The sequence below is a fragment of the Suricata suricatta genome, chromosome 1 (genome assembly GCF_006229205.1).
Source record: "Suricata suricatta isolate VVHF042 chromosome 1, meerkat_22Aug2017_6uvM2_HiC, whole genome shotgun sequence".
NCBI classification, from domain to species: Eukaryota; Metazoa; Chordata; class Mammalia; order Carnivora; family Herpestidae; genus Suricata; species Suricata suricatta.
In genome coordinates this window covers 134,004,672-134,024,069 of record NC_043700.1, presented here as the reverse complement: position 1 = coordinate 134,024,069, position 19,398 = coordinate 134,004,672, and the positions used below count along the sequence as shown (strand labels likewise).

At 35.7% G+C, this 19,398-nt stretch overlaps 1 protein-coding gene and 1 long non-coding RNA gene across 3 annotated transcripts in view; both read left to right on the top strand.

The window, feature by feature from the left end:
• MRPL1 (mitochondrial ribosomal protein L1) overlaps nt 1–475 on the top strand; it is a 97,217-nt gene extending 96,742 nt beyond the window's left edge. Inside the window, exon 9 of the mRNA XM_029944445.1 lies at nt 281–475. Within this exon, the coding sequence (XP_029800305.1) occupies nt 281–399 (119 nt within the window). The 3' untranslated portion in view covers nt 400–475. The remainder of the gene's footprint in view (nt 1–280) is intronic.
• A 3,543-nt stretch (nt 476–4,018) lies between these two features.
• On the top strand, nt 4,019–13,313 carry LOC115296044. 2 transcript variants are annotated; one of them, XR_003910703.1, is made up of 3 exons: nt 4,019–5,062; nt 9,654–9,903; nt 13,276–13,313. It is a non-coding gene; the product is annotated as an uncharacterized LOC115296044 (long non-coding RNA). The 2 variants fall into 2 exon arrangements; XR_003910702.1 differs by lacking the exon at nt 13,276–13,313 and having other exon boundaries at nt 4,019–4,894; nt 4,993–5,062; nt 9,729–10,808.
• Nucleotides 13,314–19,398: the final 6,085 nt, after the last annotated feature.

Here is a 19,398-nt window from a genome sequence, read left to right as displayed (position 1 = left end):
CTTCATCCTCCTCCTCCTCTCCTGCAGCAGGGGCTGCCTTTCCATCCACAGACTGTGTGGGCAGAGCTCCCGCCAGCCTTCTGAAGCTAGTCAGACTGTCTGCCCCACGCTGGGTTAAGACGCTGGGTGGCATTTCTGTCAGCTGCACTGTCTCCGCGTGGCCTGTGCTTTTCAAGTGGAAATATAACAGGAGTTCTATCCAGTCTGTTGTTGTATGCTTGTGTCTGCTCATTACGTGCCTGGGGAATAAAATAAAAGTCGATTCTTGTCTCTGTTTCAGGACCTTTCGTGGTACGAGCGTTCCTTCGTTCTTCAACCAGCGAAGGTTTGTTACTAAAGATGGAGCCATTGTTGCCTAAAGAAGTAGAAGCCAAAGAAAGTAACAAAGAAGATGCCTAAAAATGTTATATTATGAAATTATTTTCAGTGGATTAACAAGCAATGGAGAAAATTATAAAACTGTATAATTTCTACACATGGTGTCTTGTTTCTTAAGCATCATACTTGATTCTAACACTTGGAATTTTAACACTTGGAAAATCTTACTAGACTTTCAAAAATAAGATAAAATTTTCTCTGTCTGAACCTGTATTTTAAATCCTATTAAATTGTCTTCCTTAGAATTCATATTCTGCATGCTGGTAACTATAGCAGCAGTTTCTAGCTTAATAACTGTCCCTTGAGAGCTGTGCCACTCTGAGGGAAAAGTAATATCCTCAATTTTCATAAGACAGAGAAGGGCAGAGTCAGGAGCCATATCCTAAATATGTCTATTTTCTAAGGAAAAAGTATGGAGAGTACTTTTTCTAAAAATTCTAAATGTCATTTGTGTAGCATGCATATAGAAAATGACTAAAACATTAAAATGTGGGTGGGAAATCTTTTTTTCTTTTAGGAATTAATTTATAATATTTGTGGGATATTTTGGTAATAACAGTAGTGTATAATTTTATGGTGCTTTGTGCTATATACAGTGTTTAGTGTTTTCATGTTCTTATCCTCAGTTGAGCCTGAATTCCTTTGCTTAATAGCAAGCAGTAGGTTTGCTTAGTGTTTGTTGAATGAACACCCCATGATGTAGACAGAACAACTTCATTTAATGGAGAGGAATCAGGTTAGGAAGTTAATCAGGTTGCAAACAGATGTTGGTCTTCAAGTATTTACTGGTAGGTGACAAAATGGAAAACATAAGGATAATTTTGACATGCAGTTGACTGTCCTTTCTTTGGAATGATTTTCTTTACTCAGAGACAATCTTCTACTTTTTAATTTATTTATTTTTAACAGATGTTCGTATGTTGCTTCTTTCATGAAATAATAGCATTGATAAATTCATTGATGGGTTTTAATAGTACCCACTTTGTAAAGAATATTTTGGCAGCTCCATGTAGGTCTCCCAAATTGTTTTTGAAATGGATGTTGTCAGGTGAAGGCCAAATGACCATGAGCAGTCAGTGTACCCCATTAAGCTTTTTTCCCCACAGGAAAATTAAAATGTGAAGGCTGTTTACCAAAAACAGTAACTGCACAAGTTAACAGTAGCTACAAAGTAGAACAGCAGTTACCCTCTGTTGCGTGCCCTGCACCATCTTCTGTCTTATCTGTGCTGCCTCATTTCATCCTCGGCACAGTTGGGGGAGGGGTTTGGTACTTCACAGATAAGGAAATTGAAACCTATCTGAGTCCCTCTAACCTAAGACTCACACCTAGATCTGTGTGGTTTTAAAGCCTGTTCTCTTAACCATTGGGGTGTGTTACCTCCTTTTTCTATCTCTTAAGATAAAACAACCTACTTGACTGAACACTTGAAAAATTTTAAAATATTGATTAATTCTACCTCAGCATCTTGGTATCTCTAGTTATGGGGTTATGGCAGAATGGATGTGGAGAAAGTAGAAATACAAGGGTTAGGAGTGGTGTGAGAAAAGAGTAGTGTTAGGATGGAGAGAAAAAGATATTTACTTCTTTCCCCCAGTTACTGTCTTTTGAAAGCTTATTGATTACTCATTATTTGGAGATCCTAATTCAGAGTAGAAGCTCTATTATTATGTTTATAGATTTTCTTCTGATTAGTAGATTAAGTATGCTCTTATAATTAAAAGTTTTAGAAGCTCTAATGAACATAAAAAATAAATCTATTCATAACCCTAATGCGTATAGGTAACCAGCATGAATATTTTGGGGTTCTCCATTTTTCCAGTGTCAGAGGGAGACAGAGAGAACATACGCAAGATACTAGAAAATAAACATTTTCCCATATTAAGTCTCATGCAAAGCATCATTTTAATGGTTGAGCAATACTCCATCCTATTGATGCTATAATTTATGGAATTGTTTCTTAATTGTTGGGCATTTAAGTCACTTTCTGATCCCCCTTCTCTATTATTTACAATGTTTTGGAGAAAATCTTTGAGTGTAATTTATTTTCCTCTCTATTCCTTGCAGTGACATTTCTGGGTTAAAAGGTATGGTATGGCCAGGAGTCTTAGTTATGTCTTAGAAAGGTGCCTTTGTGGTCAGATCAAACCAGAACAAGGAAATATGATTAGAAAACTTACTCTGGGCAAGAAGATTCCAGGGTTTTATGAACAGTGCTGTGGATAAATTAGTCCCTACCATTTGATTACGCTTTTTCCCTGTAGGCTAACTAGAACTAATTTTGAGTGTTTATAATGGTGTGTTTCTGGAAAAATAGATTTGTACTAGATTACTCTGCATGTAAAAATCTTTCTCTCTTGTATTATTATATTCTTAGAGAATAAATTAAATCTTACATTTGAAGAGATTAAAAACTTAATTTTATATTAAATACTAGTAATAATCAAACTTTAGCCTCATTCCAAATTACCTGGTAGGCTCACAATCTCAGACTTCTGGGCTCTGCCTAGCAGTCTTGGGTGGGCCTTGGAAATTTACATTTCTAGCAGATTCCCAAGTGATGCTGCTGGTGTTCCATGGACAACACTTTGAAAACCTCTGTTACTTACTAATGGCTCTTTTAATCATGGCTAGATAAAACATCTCTGGCTGTAGCACGAGCACCAGTTTATGTAAAAATTCCACAGGTTAATTCTAATGCACCAGAGTTGAGAATCACTGGTATGTGCAGTTAGCTAGGTCATAAAAAATGTAAAATTTGCAATAAAGTTGAGATTTTAAAAGAGGGAGATGATAAAAAGATAATGCATCAAACTTAAGAGCGAGGACTAATTTATAAGTTTCTGGTCTGTCTCCATGTGTAAAAATTTAAATTCTGGTTCTCTATGAGAAAACATTTCAAAATCTGGGATCTTTGTTCTGTAAAATAGGACATTCTAAGATGGTCACCACCGTCCTTTTTGACAAAATTTTATGATCTTTTTGCAGGTGGCATTTCACATTGTTAGAAGTTATGTAATATAACATTATTAATATAAACACATGTGGGAACATAAATTTAATGGGATTAATGGGATTATCTTGTGAAAGACCAGATGCTTGGCATGGGATAGGGGCACTTTTTTCAACAGTGATTCTTTTTCTGCAGCAAGCAGTTACTGAGAACGTCCAGTAGGTGGCGATCGCAACCTGTCATACAACTTAAATAGCCTTGTGCCTACTGGTTTTTCATTTGACTATACAGACAAAAAGGAAAATTACTGTATAGACCATTTAGAACTTTATTTTACAATGGTTTTTTTATTCATTTTATTCTATTTTGAACATATTGTGGAGTTTGCTGTTGTCATTGTAATAGTGCATATTTAAGAGGTTGTTTTTTTTTGTTTTAATTTTTATTATAAAAATTTTCAAAAACACAGAAAAATTTAAAAATAATAACATTTATTTACTCACCACTAAGCTCTAGCAATTGTCAGCACTGTGCAGTTGAGCTATTACCCCTATCCCCTCCATCTATCCACAACCCCCCAGTCCATCCTCATCCAGGCTAGAGCAAATCCTTTCAGGTGCCTGGGTGGCTCCGTTGGTTAAGCATCCTCTGTTGGTTTCATCTCAGGTCATGATCTCATAGTTCTGAGTTCAAGCCCCACATTGGGCTCTGCATTGACAGTGTGGAGCCTGCTTGGGATTCTCTTTCTCTGCCTTTCCCCAACTCATAAAAGCAAATCCTATATATCTGAAGTCTGACACCTTAGCCATTGGGCTACATGGCTCCCTGAAAAATCCCACTTATCATATGTCTTGACCTATCGCATTTTAAGAATAATCAAGCTATAATTATAAGATTTTAGGTCCATTTTTCAGAACCCATTGTTTTTGTGTTCTACTTTGGCCTTTGAGGGCATTCTGTTTTTGTGAGTTTTGGGGGGGGGGGGCATTCAGGTTTTTTATATTACATTTTACATGTAGTAATAAGCAAGTATCTGTTTCTGTTGTTCTGAAAACTTAGTACCTGTATGTTGTAACAATTAGCCACAAAAGGTTGTATATAACTATCAATACTCCAAAAAATAAGGAAGAAGTTGGTATTTTCACTTAAATTTTTATTTTGAATCAAAAGATCAAATTAGAAATGTAACTATTTTAAGGAATAGGTGGAAATAACATTAAATTTTTGTCTGAAGGTATTCTGAAGAACAAAATGTTTTACTGTATTGTTTTATTTAAAAAAAATAACAGAAGAGCAGTAAATAAATTTGGCAATGTAGGGAAAACAGTAAAAAATTAAAGGAAACAATGACCTGTAACTCTTTAAATAACCACTTAACACTTTTCCTTTCCTTCCTTCTACCTGTGTGGTGGCCTACCTGTGTGTAAGAGCATGGCTGTGATCACACTGAATACAGGGTAGATGGAGACTTCTTGACTCTGGTGGTTTCCCACATCCCCAGCTCTTCAGTCATTTCCTCTTGAGAAAAGGCGACCAAAGGCTTCACTATTTGCTAAACAAAAGGTCTAACACTTTCTGTATCTTATCATGTTACATAAATTATATATAATTGTTTCCTAAGTTGGCAATTGCTTTAATGAAAATTATGTTTTTCTAAATAGAAAAAAATCCAGTAGTTCCCTAAAGGCAATAAGTATATGCCATTAGATGCACAAGAAATGAATTTGAATGGTAAGTGAACCACGTTTTAAATTAATAAGTAATCTTTAATGTATCATAGAAAAATATAGCTAACATAAAAAGACCATGATTTCATAGGTATCACTGCCTAGGATGTGATTAGAGCAGGTGATTATTTGTAAATTCAATTTAAAAACATTAAGTAAATTGTATAAATATGTTAATTATATAAACTGCTTTCCAAAGTGACTATCCCAAGGGTACCTGGGTGGCTCAGTCAATTAGGCATCTGACTCCAGTTCAGGTCATGATCTCACAGTTCGTGAGTTTGAGCCCCACATCAGGCTCACTGCTGTCAGCACAGAGCCCGTTTCCTATCCTCTGTCTCCCACTCTCTCTGCCCCTCCCCTGCACACTCTTTATCTCAAAAATAAATAAGCATTAAAAAACAAAAAAAAGTGGCCATCCATTTTATATTCCTTCCAGCAAGGAATGAAGATTCCAGTTTCTCCACATCCTTGCCAACATTTGGAATTGTCTCTTTTTTATTATAGCCATTTCTAGTGAGTATATAGTAGTGATACATATTTTAATTGAGAAAATGTGGTTTTTTGCTGAGAAAGTTTGTATAATGATAGTAGTTTTTCAATGTGTGCCATTGCAAGTTGGAGCTTGGATACTATGAAACCCCAGAAGTAGAGCTAGAACTAATGTTGATTTTATAAAGAAGGAAATTCTGGCACAAAGTTAATAAGCAAAACTTAGATGCTGTGGACTCTTCATATTGAGTGTATTTACATCCAGCTGTATCAATTAGCATTCTTCAGTTGCTGTCAATGGAAATTGACTGACTGGCTTTAACCATAGCAGGAATGTATCCTAAGGAAATGGGATGATTCACAGAATCTAAGGAAAAATCAAACGACTGATATTGGGAAAGGTTAGGAAGCAGCTAATGGAATCTAAGTAGCAGGAACCAATGGACAGTTTTCTCGGGTACTGAATCAGCTCTGTTTTCTGACTTTATGTCATTCCACTCAAGATTTAAGTTTTCATGGGAGAGACTCTGCTTGGCCTAGTTTAGTTTACCCACCTACTCTTTGGCCAGAAGAAAACGAATTGATCATCTCACCTAAGGTGCGGCAGTAGGGTAGGAGAAATTCCTTACGAGAATACTGACGTGCTTTTACCAAAAGCAGCAGCTATTGAGTGCTGGGCAGGAAGAACAGTAGATGCCCACAACATTATCTCATTACAGCTTAGATGGATGTTTAGAAAGAATTAGTAGCACTGATAGGGTTAACAAATCTCTAAGGCCTGTTCATTCCTTGAATTTTTATTAAATGTCTCCAATGATTTCTGTGAAATCAATAAGTATATTTCTTTGAACTCAAAAAATTTATTACTCTGAAAGTATTTTTACACAATAGGAAGTATTTGAATGCAAAAAGTTATGTTGTCCATTTATTTTTTGGAGGGGAGGAATGTCAGTTTCATTTTGTTAAACAAATATAAACACATGAATAGATTCCCATGGTCAAAAGATGTAATTAGAGCCAAACTTCTGTGATTTCTCCCACCCAAGCTCCATGTGAATCTTCTATACTTTTACAAATTCTGTTTCTACATTTAGACATTTAATTAATTGCATATTGACATATGGATAAAAATAGATCATATTATACTATACTTAATGTTTTGCAATTAACTTTTTACTCAACCACATCTGGAGCATTATTCCATGACTGCTATATTTTTATTTGTATTTCTCCATAATATGAATGTGCCCTGATATATATATTACCAGATGTATGGTATTTATGTTAGGTAATATGTATATTACCTGTTGATAACATTTAGGTTTTTTCCAGTATACCGTTTTGGTGAACACATTTGTGTGTCTTTTTCTAAGTGCGAATGAGTACTTCTCTAAGTTATATTGGTAAAATAATAGTGATTAAGATCACAAACCTGGAGTTAAACTATAAGGGTTCAAGTTCCAACTCTGCTGTAAACCTGTACATTGTTGTAATTCCCAGTAATTTTAAGGCAAGTTTCATTGACTTACAACCTTACTTCAGAAATATACACACCCTTCAACATCACTCATCATCTGGGAAATACAAATCAAAACCACAGTGAGATACCACCTCACATCAGTCAGAATGGCTAACACTAACAACTCAGGCAACAACAGATGTTGGCATGGAAGAGGAGAAAGATCTCTTTTGCACTGCTGGTGGGAATGCAAACTGGTGCAGCCACTCTGGAAAACAGTATGGAGGTTCCTCAAAAAATTAAAAAAAGAACTTCCCTATGACCAAGCAATTGCACTACTAGGTATTTATCCAAGGGATACAGGTGTGCGTTTTGAAGGGGCACATGCACCCCGATATTTATAGCAGCGCTATCAATAATAGCCAAAGTAATGGAAAGAGCCCAAATGTCCACTGATGGATGAATGGATAAAGAAGATGTGGTATATGTATATGTATGTATGTATACACACACACACACACACACACACACACACACACACACACACACACAGTGGAGTATTACTCGGCAGTCAAAAAGAATGAAACCTACCATTTGCAACTACATGGATGGAACTAGAGGGTATTATGCTAAGGGAACTTGGTCAGAGAAAGACAAATATATGACTTCTACGAAGACTTTAAGATACAAAACAGATGAATATAAGTGAAGGGAAGCAAAATTAATATAAAAACAGGGAAGGCGATAAAACAGAGACTCTTTAAAAACAATTTTTTTTAACGTTTACTTATTTTTTGAGAGAGAAGGACACAGAACACCAGCCAGGGAGGGACAGAGAGGGAGGAAGACACAGAATCTGAAGCAGGCTCAGACTCTGAGCTGTCAGCACAGAGCCCGATGCGGGCTCGAATTCACAAACTGCAAGATCGTGACATGAGCCAAAGTCAGCCGCTTAACCGATTGAGCCACTCAGGCGTCCCTAAAAAAAAAAGATTTTTTTTTTAACGTTTATTCATTTTTGAGAGACAGAGACAGAGCATGAGTGGGGGAGGAGTAGAGAGAGGGAGACACAGAATCCAAAGCAGGCTCCAGGTTCTGCTCTGAGCTGACAATCCAGAGCCTGACATGGGGTTTAAACTCAGAGACGGTGAGATCATGACCTGAACTGAACTGAACTGAAGTTGGACGCTTAACCAACAGAGCCACCCAAGCACCCCAGGAAACTCTTATAGAGAAACAGAGGGTTGCTGGAGGAGTTGTGGGAGGGGGGATGGGCTAAATGGGTGAGGGGCTTAAGGAATCTACTCCTGAAATCATTGTTGCACCATGTGCTCACTAACTTGGATGTAAATTATAAAAAATAAATAAATTATAGAAAAAATTAATTAAAAATGTATAAATACCTTGATAATTTCTCCCAAAGTGAGTATGTACTTAGCACATAGATCAAGAAATAGATAATGCCAGCACCCCAGAAACCCCTTCATTCCTTTCTTGGAAACTATTCCTATTCAAGGTGACCAACATGACTTCTAAGACCACATACTTACTTTACCTATTTTTAAACTTTATATAAATGGGATAATAATTATAAGTATTTTGAGGGGGAGGTCTAGGTTCATTCACTAGTTATGTTTGTGAAATTTATATTGTGTGTAGTTGTAATTTTGCTCACATGCTAATTGCTGTAGAATATTCCATTGTATGAATGTAGCACAGTTTTCCATTCTATTGTTGGTAATATGTGGATTGTTTATAGTTTTGCGGCATTACAAATAATGCTTACATGTACATTCTTGATGAAGTCTTAGGGTTACAAATAATGCTGCTTATTAATATTCTTGTCTGTTTCTTTTGGTGAGCACCTATGCATTTCTGTTGGATATACACCTAAGGATTTACTGGATCATAAGTTAGATATATGCTCATTTATAGTTGATGATGGTCAACAATTTTTCAACATAGTACCAATATATATTTCCAAAAACATGTATAAGTTCCACCTGCTCCATATCCTTCCAATAACTGGTTTATCTTTTTCATTTTAATCATTTTGCTAAATGTGACATTGTTTAGTAATATTTGAAGAATTTTGTTTTGTTAGTAGAGGAAATGGAATTTACGATATCACTCTCCATAGATTAAAGCTGTAATATGGTGTTCTAGAGTTTTATAGGATTTATAAAATAATTTTTTCTTAAAAATTAAAAGAGGTGGAAGAAATCAATTGTTTTCTGATTCCAACAAGTTACTGGCTTCTGAGGAGGGATTATTTTCCTTTGAATTATCCTATGTAATGAAGGGTTCTCTGTCAGACTCTAGAACCTGACTTTGAATACTACCCCCTTTTCAAATGTAAACCTGAATATTCAATAAAATTAGACATATAAAGGGATGCTTGGGTGGCTCAGTTAAGCATCTGACTCTTGATTTCAGTGCAGGTCATGATCTCATGGTCATTAGATTAAGCCCCATAGTGGGCTCTGGCATGAAGCCTCCTTGAGATTCTCTCTTTACCTTTTCCTCTGTATCTCCCCCCTTGTGCGCACGCACGTGCGCGCTCTCTCTCTCAAAATAAATAAACATACATTTAAAAAATAGGCCTATAAAGTTTTACAAGTATTTTTTCTGGTTCATTATGCAGTTTCAATTACTACTCAACCTAGATGGGGACTGCAAATCCACGGCTTACATTCTATCATCCCCCATCTCCAACCAGGCAACCTGTGACAGATGGCGTCCTCACGGAATTCATTCCCACTGATTTCCACCTGGTCTCAGATCCGCGCCCCCCCCACCCCGCCCCATACAGTGCTGTACATAGTCACACTGTTGATTGGAAGTATGGTGGAACCTTCAAACACTGGTTTTCATCTTATACCTCATGATATAAGGTAATTTGCTGACTCTTAAGTTTTTCTCAAATATTGCCATGTTTGTCAGCCCTGTATCAGACTAACAGAAATGAGACTCATTCTTAGCTGTAGTTTAAATCTATTACTTAATCACAGTGGCTGAGGAGCTGGCTCACTTTTAGTATTATTTTTAGATTTTTTTCTTTCTATTTTAATACTTAATCCCCTCCCCCCCAAATTTTTTTTCTTTTGGACCAGCAAAAATTCTGAGTGGGTTGCTACAGCTTCATAGGTCAAATTAAGTTCTGCCTAAGTCACTTTCCAGACCAGGTGCAGGAGGGGAGAAACGAAGAAAACCGTGGCAGTTTCTTTACAGAAGACAGTGAAATCAGATTGTGGGAGGCCTGTGGTAGCTTCAGTTTGTGGGGCATAGCACCAGAGATATAGATGCTCTGTAGAGAAGCTCCAGAAGTCTGCAGGGGTGTCAAAAGAGCTTTTGCTGTTTGCTAAAGAATACATACCTAGAATAAAATGCCACAAAAATCAGACAAAAAGCCATTATTGGTAATCTGTAAATTGAACAATTCCCAGAGCTTACACGTAGGTGAGAGACAGTTGAGTTTTCACCACCAGAGTGCCAAGACCCCATTTAAAATCTTGGGCATTCAGTAGATACCCCAGAGTCATGCCTTAGAACAGGGCTAAGGGTTGTAAGTAAAGGTCTACCCTAGACCACTCTAACAAAACTTAAAAACAACTTCAGAAGGATCAGGTTGATTAGCAAGTAACTGCCTGCAAAATTCAATATTTTAAATAGATAAGAACATGCAAAGAAAAAAATCAGTCAATAGAAACAGTCTCAGAAATGACAGAGGTGGGGATGCCTGGGTGGCTTAGTTGGTTACACGTCCAACTTTGGCTCAAATTATGTTCTCATGGCTTGTGAGTTTGAGCCCCACGTTGGACTCTGTGCTGACAGCTCAGAGCCTAGAGCCTGCTTCAGATTCTGTGTCTCCCTCTGTCTCTGATCCTCCCCCACTCGTACTCTGTGTCTCTTTCTCAAAAATAAATAGACATAAAAAAAAAAAGAAATAACAGAAGCAAATGCAGTATCAGATAACACAGAGCTTTAAGGTAACTATTATACATAATGGGAAAAAATGAACATTATGAGGACAGAAGTGAAAGATATTAAAAGGAAGCAAAGGGAACTTTAGAGCTATGAAATGCAGTATCTCGAGTGAGAAATTCACCTATGGATTATCAACTGATTAGGCACTGTAGAAGAAAAGAGTAGTGAACTTGAAGATACTGAAATAGAAACTATTCAAATTGAGCTACAGAAAAAATTTGTAATAGAACAGTTTCTCAGTGACTCGAGTAATATTCCAAGTGGTCTAACGTAGGTGTAATTGGAGTTCCTGAAAAGAGCAGGAGAGAAGAGCCAGGAAAAAATATTTGAAGGAAAAATAGATTACTCCTTTTCAAACAACATGGAGGGAATAATTCCTAAATCTAAGAAACTTGACAAATTCCACACAGCATAATAGAAAGAAAAACTCTTCTAAGGCATTTCCATATTTGAATTGTTGACAACCAGTGAAAAGTGGAACTCTTGAAAGCAGCCGGAGACAAAAAGGAGTCTTATATATAGGGGTACCAAGATAAGAATTACTACTGATTTCTTGTCAGGAAATACTCAAGCCAAAACAATGAATAGAATGATAAGTTTAACATGCTTAAAGAAATTAATCTAGGATTCTATGTCAAGTGAAAATATCCTTTAAAACTAAGAGTGACATAAAGACATTTTTGGGCAGACAAAAGGACAGAGTTTATTTCCAGCAAACCTGAATTACAAGAAAAGTTAAAAGAAGTTCTAGAGAAAGAAAAATGATACCAGATACAAACCTAGTTCCATACAAATGAATGAAGAAGGCCAGAAATGGTAAATGTATGGGAAAATATGGAAGATGTTTTGTCATTTGTATCATTAAAAAATTACTTTTTAAAAGCAAATGTAGTCACTGTATGATTAAACTGTTTGTAACAGTTTACGTAACATATATGAAAATAGAAGCATAAAGGTTGGTGGGGTGTATATACATGTCTCACTTCAGCTGGGTTCAATTTTCTGTGTTCATCTGGTATTTTTTAGTGGATGAAATCACACATAAAATAAAAATTTAAGTTATATTAATTTTTTGTGCTGTGTTACAACAAATTTGCATTGTCAAAATAAGCATGATAATAGAAATGACTGTACAGTTCACAGAGTATAACAAAGGTTTATACCCGTATGACCATGATGAAAATAAAAATACAGAACATTTTTATCACCTAAAGAGTTTACTTAGTGCAATTTGTACTAATTCCCTCCTCAGCCTCAAGCAACAGTAGATTTGTGTTCTGTCACTATAGTTTTGTGTTCTCTTGCCGTAGTTTTGCTTGTTGTAGATTTTCATATAAATGGATCATATGATATGATGCATATATTTATGTTTGGCTTCTTTTGCGTAGAATAATGTTTGAAATTCCTCCATGTTGCTGTGTGTTTCAAATACTTTTTTTTTTCCTTACCGCTGAAATGTATTCTTTCATATACATATGCCAAATATATTCAAAAGATGGCTATTTGTATTGTTTCCCATTTGGGGCTACTCTGAATAAAACTTCTGTGAATATTCATGTACAAGGTTTTTCTATGGACATTTGCTTTCACTTCACTTGGATAAATAATGGAACTGCTAGGTCATATGGTAAGTGGCAACTTTCTCATGAAACAACCAAATAGGTCTACAAAATGGTCATACTACTTTATACTCCTGCCAGCAATGTTTGAAAGTTGAAATTTTTCATATTCTCAGTTGGATTCTTCATCTTTTTAATTTTAGCTATTTTAGTGGGTGTGTAGTGGTATCTCCTTGTGATTTTAATTTGCATTTCTCTGGTGACTAATGATGTTGAGCTTCTTTTCATGTGCTAATTAGATGTTCTCATATCTTCTTTTGTAATTAGAACAAGGTGTCTGTTCAAATGTTTTGCTCTATAAAAATTGGGTTGTCTTATTATTGAGTTATAAAAGTACTTTACATAATCTGGTTTCAAGTCCTTTGTCAAATATATATGTGGCAAATATTTTCTTCCATTTGTGGACTGGCTTTTTATTTTCTTGACTTTGTTTTTCAAAGAATGGAATTTTACAATTTTCATATCTATTTTCTTAATATTCCTTGTACGTTTAATGCTTTCTGTGTCCTAAGATATCTTTTTCCTTCCAAAGTTGCAAAAATTTTCTTCTATATTTTATTCTATTACATTTCTCCTTTTAGGTTTAAAAGCTTTGCCCTTCACTTTTAGGTTTGTGATTTATTTCAAATCATTTTTTCAATTTTGTTTATTTTTTCAAAGAACCAACTCTTGATGAAAAGTATAGAAAACTTATGAAAGAGATTGAAAAAGACACCAAGATTTGGAAAAACATTCCATGCTCATGGATCAGAGGAATAAACATTGTGAAAATGTCATTACTACCCAAAGCAATCTACACATTCAATGCAATCCCCATCAAAGTTGCACCAGTGTTCTTCTCAAAGCTAGAAGAAGCTAACCTCAAATTCGTGTGGAACCACAAAAGACCCCGAATAGCCAAAGTCATATTGAAGAAGAAAACCAAAATGGGAGCCATCACAATCTCAGACTTTAGCCTCTACTACAAAGCTGTCATCATCAAGACAGTATGGTATTGGCACAAAAACAGACACATAGACCAATGAAATAGAATAAGAACCCAGAACTGGGCCCACAAATGTACAGCCAATTAATTTTTGACAAAGCAGGAAAGAGTATCCGATGGAAAAAAGGCTGCGTCTTTAGCAGGTGGTGCTGGGAGAACTGGACAGTAATATGCAGAAGAATGGAACTAGATCACTTTCTTACACCATACACAAAATCAACTCAAAATTTCTGAGGGACCTGAATGTGAGACAGGAAACCATCAAAACCCTAGAGGAGAAAGTAGGAAACAACCTCTTTGGCCTCCACCGCAGCAATTTCCTACTCAACACATCCCCAAAGGCAAGAGAATCCAGAGCAAAAATGAACTATTGGGACCTTATCAAGATAAATAGCTTCTGCACTGCAAAGGAAACAATCAAGAAAACTAATAGGCAACCAACAGAATGGGAAAAGATAGTTGTAAATGACATATCAGATAAAGGGCTAGTATCCAAAATCTACAAGGAACTCACCAAACTCCACACCCGAAAAACAAATACCCCAGTGAAGAAATGGGCAGAAGACATGAACAGACACTTCTCCAAAGAGGACATCCAGATGGCCTACAGTCACATGAAACGATGTTCAGCATCACTCATCATCAAGGAAATACAAATCAAAACCACACTGAGATATCACCTCACTCCAGTCAGAGTGGCTAAAATGAACAAATCAAGAGACTATAGATGCTGACGAGGGTGTGGAGAGATGGGCACCCTCCTACACTGTTGGTGGCAATGTAAACTGGGGCAGCCACTCTGGAAAAGTGTGGGGGTTCCTCAAAAAACTATCCATAGAACTCCCCTATGACCCAGCAATAGCACTGCTAGGGCTTTACCTAAGGGATACAGAAGTGCTGATGCATAGGAGCACATGTACCCCAGTGTTCATAGCGGCACTGTCAACAATAGTCAAAGGAAAGAGCCTAAATGTCCATCACCCGATGAATGGATCAAGAAGATGTGGTATATATATACAATGGAGTATTACATAGCAATTAAAAAGAATGAAATCTGGCCATTTGTAGCAAAGTGGATGGACCTCAAGGGTGTCATGCTAAGCGAAATAAGTCAGGTGGAGAAGGAGAGATACTACATGTTTGCACTCATAGATCTAACAGGAAAACAGGAGAAACCTAATGGAGGACCATGGGGAGGGGAAGGGGGAGAGAGAGTTTGGGGAAGGAGAGGCACGAAAACCTGAGAGACTATTGAATACTGAAACGAACCGAGAGTTGAAGGGGAAGGGGGAGGGGGGAATAGAGATGGTGGTGACGGAGGTGGGCACTTGTGGGGAAGAGCACTGGGTTTTATATGGAAACCTATTTTGCAATAAACTATTTAATAAAACAAATAATTTTTTGCATAGTATAATGATTAAAGTGCATTTTTTTCCAATTAGCCATCCTATTGTTCCAGCACCATTTGTTGAAAAGACCATCTATTCTCCTTTCTTTAATACCTTGGTCAAAATTAATTAATCATATATACATAGAGCTGGTTTTGAACTCTCCATTTCATTGCACTGATCTATTTACCTGTCCATACACTAATACCACACTATTTTGCCAACTGTAATTTGTGGTAAGTCTTAAAGTCAGAAAATATAAGCACTTTAGCTTTATTTTAAAAACTTGTTCTGGTTATTTTTACAATTCATATTCCTATATGAATTTTAGAATCAGCCAAGTTTCTAAATTTCTCAATTTTGGGGGACCTGCGTGGCTCAGTCAACAGACTGACTCTTTGGTTCAGGTCATGATCCCATGGTTTGTGAGTTTGAGCCCCACATCGAGCTCAGTGCTGATGGCACAGAGCCTACTTGGGATTCTCTCTCTTTCTCTACCCTGACCTCACTTGGGCTATCTCTGTCTTTCTCAAAACAAACAAACAGACATTAAGAATATTTTTTTCTAATGCATGATTGGTATCTCTCTCAATTTATTTAAATTTTCTTTAATGGCAAGAGGAAGGTTGAGGAAGTTTATTTCTAGTTTGCTGAGAATTTTTTGTTATTGTTATTGTTCACATTAAGTGTTAAATTTTATCGCATGTTTTCCACACCTATTTGGAAAACCATATGGATTTCTTTATTAGTTCACATGATGATTTATATTGGTTGTCTTTTTTTTTTTCAAATGTTAGACCAACCTTCTGTCCTGAGATAAATCCCACTTGGTCCTGCTACATTATCGTTTTTATATGTTTTTAATTTAGATTTTGTATTTTATTAGGAACTTATCCAACTAGGTTCAGAAGAGATACTGATTTTTTTAAATTTTTAAAAATGTTTTTTATTTATTTTTGAGAGACAGAGAGAGACAGCGTGAGTAGGGGAGGGTCAGAGAGAGAGGGAGACATAGAATCTGAAGTAGGCTCCGGGCTCTGAGCTAGCTGTCAGCACAGAGCCAGACCGTGGGATCATGACCGAAGCCAAAGCCAGACGCTTAACCAACTGAGCCACTCAGGTGCCCCGAGATATTGATCTTTAATTATTTACTTACTTTTTTATTTTTTGGTAATAGCTTTATTTTAGGTACCAGGTTAATGCTGGATTCAAAATGAGTTGAGAAGTACTCATATTTTCTGAAACGTTTGGTGAGATAACTATTATGCCTTCCCCAAACGAATGTTACAAGTGAATCCATCTGGAACTAGGGTATTTTTTAAGGGAATATTTAAATGAGTAATTTCATTTATTCAGATGATACAGGGCTATTCAATTTTTTAACATATGTTTTTTGCTGTCTGCTTTAGTTTTTTGTTTCTTTTAAATTGTAAAATTCATTGCAATAAGTGTATTTAGAGTATTTATTATCCTTTTAATATTGAGAGTACCCATGATGATGCCCCTCATTCCTATACTGATAATTTGTGTTTTTTTTTCCCTTTTGATTCTTCTAAGCTAGAAGTCTGTTATTTTATTGATCTTTTTTAAAAAGCAGCTTTGGATTGATTTTTTTCTCTGTTTATGCAATTCATTTTTAACTGAAAATTTTATAGCATTTTTATTAAGATATGTGACATACCATACAATTCACTGTACACTCAGATTTTTTTTCAGTATATTCAGACTTGTGCAACCATTACCATCATCACCATCAATTTGAGAAACAAAATTATAACCCCTAAAGTAAATTTCCTATCCAGTCACACTATTTCCTAACATACTTTCCCCAGCTTCAGGTAACCACTAAACTTTCTATCTCTAGAAATTTGCCTATTCTGGACATTTCGTGTAAATGGAATCATATAATAGAATTTTGTGACTGGCTTTTTCACTTAGCATAAAGTTTTATTTATTTATTTTTGAGAGAGAGTGAGAGAGAGAAAGAGAGAGTGTGAGTGCTCAAGCAGGGGAGGGGCAGAGAGAGAGAAAATCCCAAGCAGGCTCTGAACTATCAGCATGGAACATGTTGAGGGGCTTGATCCCACAAACCACAAGATCACCACCTGAGCTGAAATTAAGAGTTGGACACCTAACTCTTATTAAGTGTTCCTAGCCCAGGCATTCCTAGCATAATGTTTTTAAGGTTTACCTATGCTATACCATGTATCAGTATTTCATTTATTTTTATTGTTCAGTAATATTCCATTGTATGTCTATCATCAGTTTTTTAATCCATTTATTAGTTAATGGACATTAGGATTGTTTCCATAATTTGGCTATTATGAACAATAGTACTACAAATATTTGTATACAAGTTTTTGTATGGACATATGTTTTAATATCTCCTGGATATTTATCTGCACATGGAATTGCTGGATCAAATGGTTATTCTGTATTTAGTCTTTGGAGGATATACCACGCTACATCATATGGCTAGGTAGCTATGTCATATTGTAATCCTACTGGCAGTGTATGAGGGTTTTAATTTCTCTATATCCAATTACTATTATCATCTTTTTTTTTATATAATAGCCAGCCATCCTAGTGGGTATGAATTGGTATCTCATTGTGGTTTTGATATGTATTTTCCAGATAAAGATGTGCTTACTACACATTTGCAATTATTCTTTGGAGACATGTATATTCAAAATCTTTGCGCAATTTTTAACTGGATTATTTGTTATTTTATTGATTTGTAAGAGGTCTTTATGTATTCTAGGTAGGAGTTTCTTATCAGATAAATGTTTTGGAAAATTTCTCTCCCATTTTCTGAGTTGGCTTTCCACTTTCTTGATCGTGCCCTTTGAAGTACAAAAGTTTTAATTTTTGATGATGTCTGATTTATTTTTGTTGTTGTTTGTATTTTTGGGATCTTATCTAAGAGTCCCCTTTGTCCCCCCAAGGTCATGAAAGTTAACACTTGTTTTTCCTTGTAAGTGCATTAATAGTTATAGCTCTTACATTTAGATCTTTGTTCCACGTTTAGTTAAATATATATATGGTATGAGGTATTGGGTTCAACTTCATTCCTTTGTGTATGGATATTTGGTTGTTCCACCACCGTCCTGTGCAAAGATTGTTCTTTTCCTCTTTTATTAGTCTTGATACTCTTGTTGCAAATCAAGTGACTATAAATGTGAAGATTTATTTCTGGACTTATTTTGGGTCTTTTAAATTGCTATATAAATTGTAGAATCAGTCAATTTTTGCAAAGAGCCAGATGGAGTGTGTGTGTGTGTGTGTGTGTGTGTGTGTGTGTGTGTGTGACATGTGGGGCATTTTAAAAAAATTAAGGTATAATTGACATATAACATTATATTAGTTTTAGGTGTACAGCATAATGATTTGATTCTGAAATGATTAATACAGTAAGTTTAGTCCATCACCATACATCATTCAGTTATTTCTTGTGATGGGAACTTTTAAGATCTCTCTTAGGAACTTCCAAATATGTAATGTTATGTAATATAATAGTGTTAACTCTAGTCACCTTGCTCTATATTACATTCCCAAAATTTATTCATATTCTAACTGCAAGTTTTCTACTTTTGACCAGCTTCACCCATTTCAGCCACTCACTTCTGTAAACACTAATCTGTTTTTTTATGCTTTTTTATATGGTCAGTAGTAATGTCTACTCTCTCACTCCTGCTTTTGGTGATTTGATTTTCTCTTTTCTTGATTTGTCAATTTTATTGATTTTTTTTTCAAAGAACCGTCTTGATTTTATTAGTTGTCTCTATTGTTTTTTATTCTCTCATGATTTTTATTACTTGAATCTATTTTGTCCTTCCTTCTGCTTGCTTTAGATTTAATTTACTCTTCTTTTTCTAGTATCTTAAAGCAGAAACTTAGGTTATTGAGTTGATATCTTTTTTTTAATGTAGGCACCTAAAACTGTAAATTTTCCTTCATTTATTTTTGTATGTATGTATGTATGTGTGTATGTATTTTGAGAGAGCGAGAGAGACTGAGAGAGACAGAGAGAGAGGTAATCCCAAGCAGACTTCATGCTGTCAGTACAGAGCCCAATATGGGGCTGGATCTCACAAATCATGAGGTCATGACCTGAGCCAAAATTAAGAGTCAGTTACTTACCTAACTGGGCCACGTAGGCATCCCTATAAATTTTCCCTTAAGTGCTGCTCAAGCTGTATCCCATAAGTTTTGGTTTGGTTTGGTTTTTCACTCATCTCAGACTATTTTCCAATTTCTTTTTCTTCTTTGACTCTGTGGTTATTTAGTATGTTCTATGTGTGTCTGAGAAGAATACTTATTCTGCTATTGTTGTAGAGGGTTCTATAAGTGTCCATTGGTTCTAGCTGGTTTAAAATTGTTCAAGTGTGCTACCTACTTATTTATTTATTA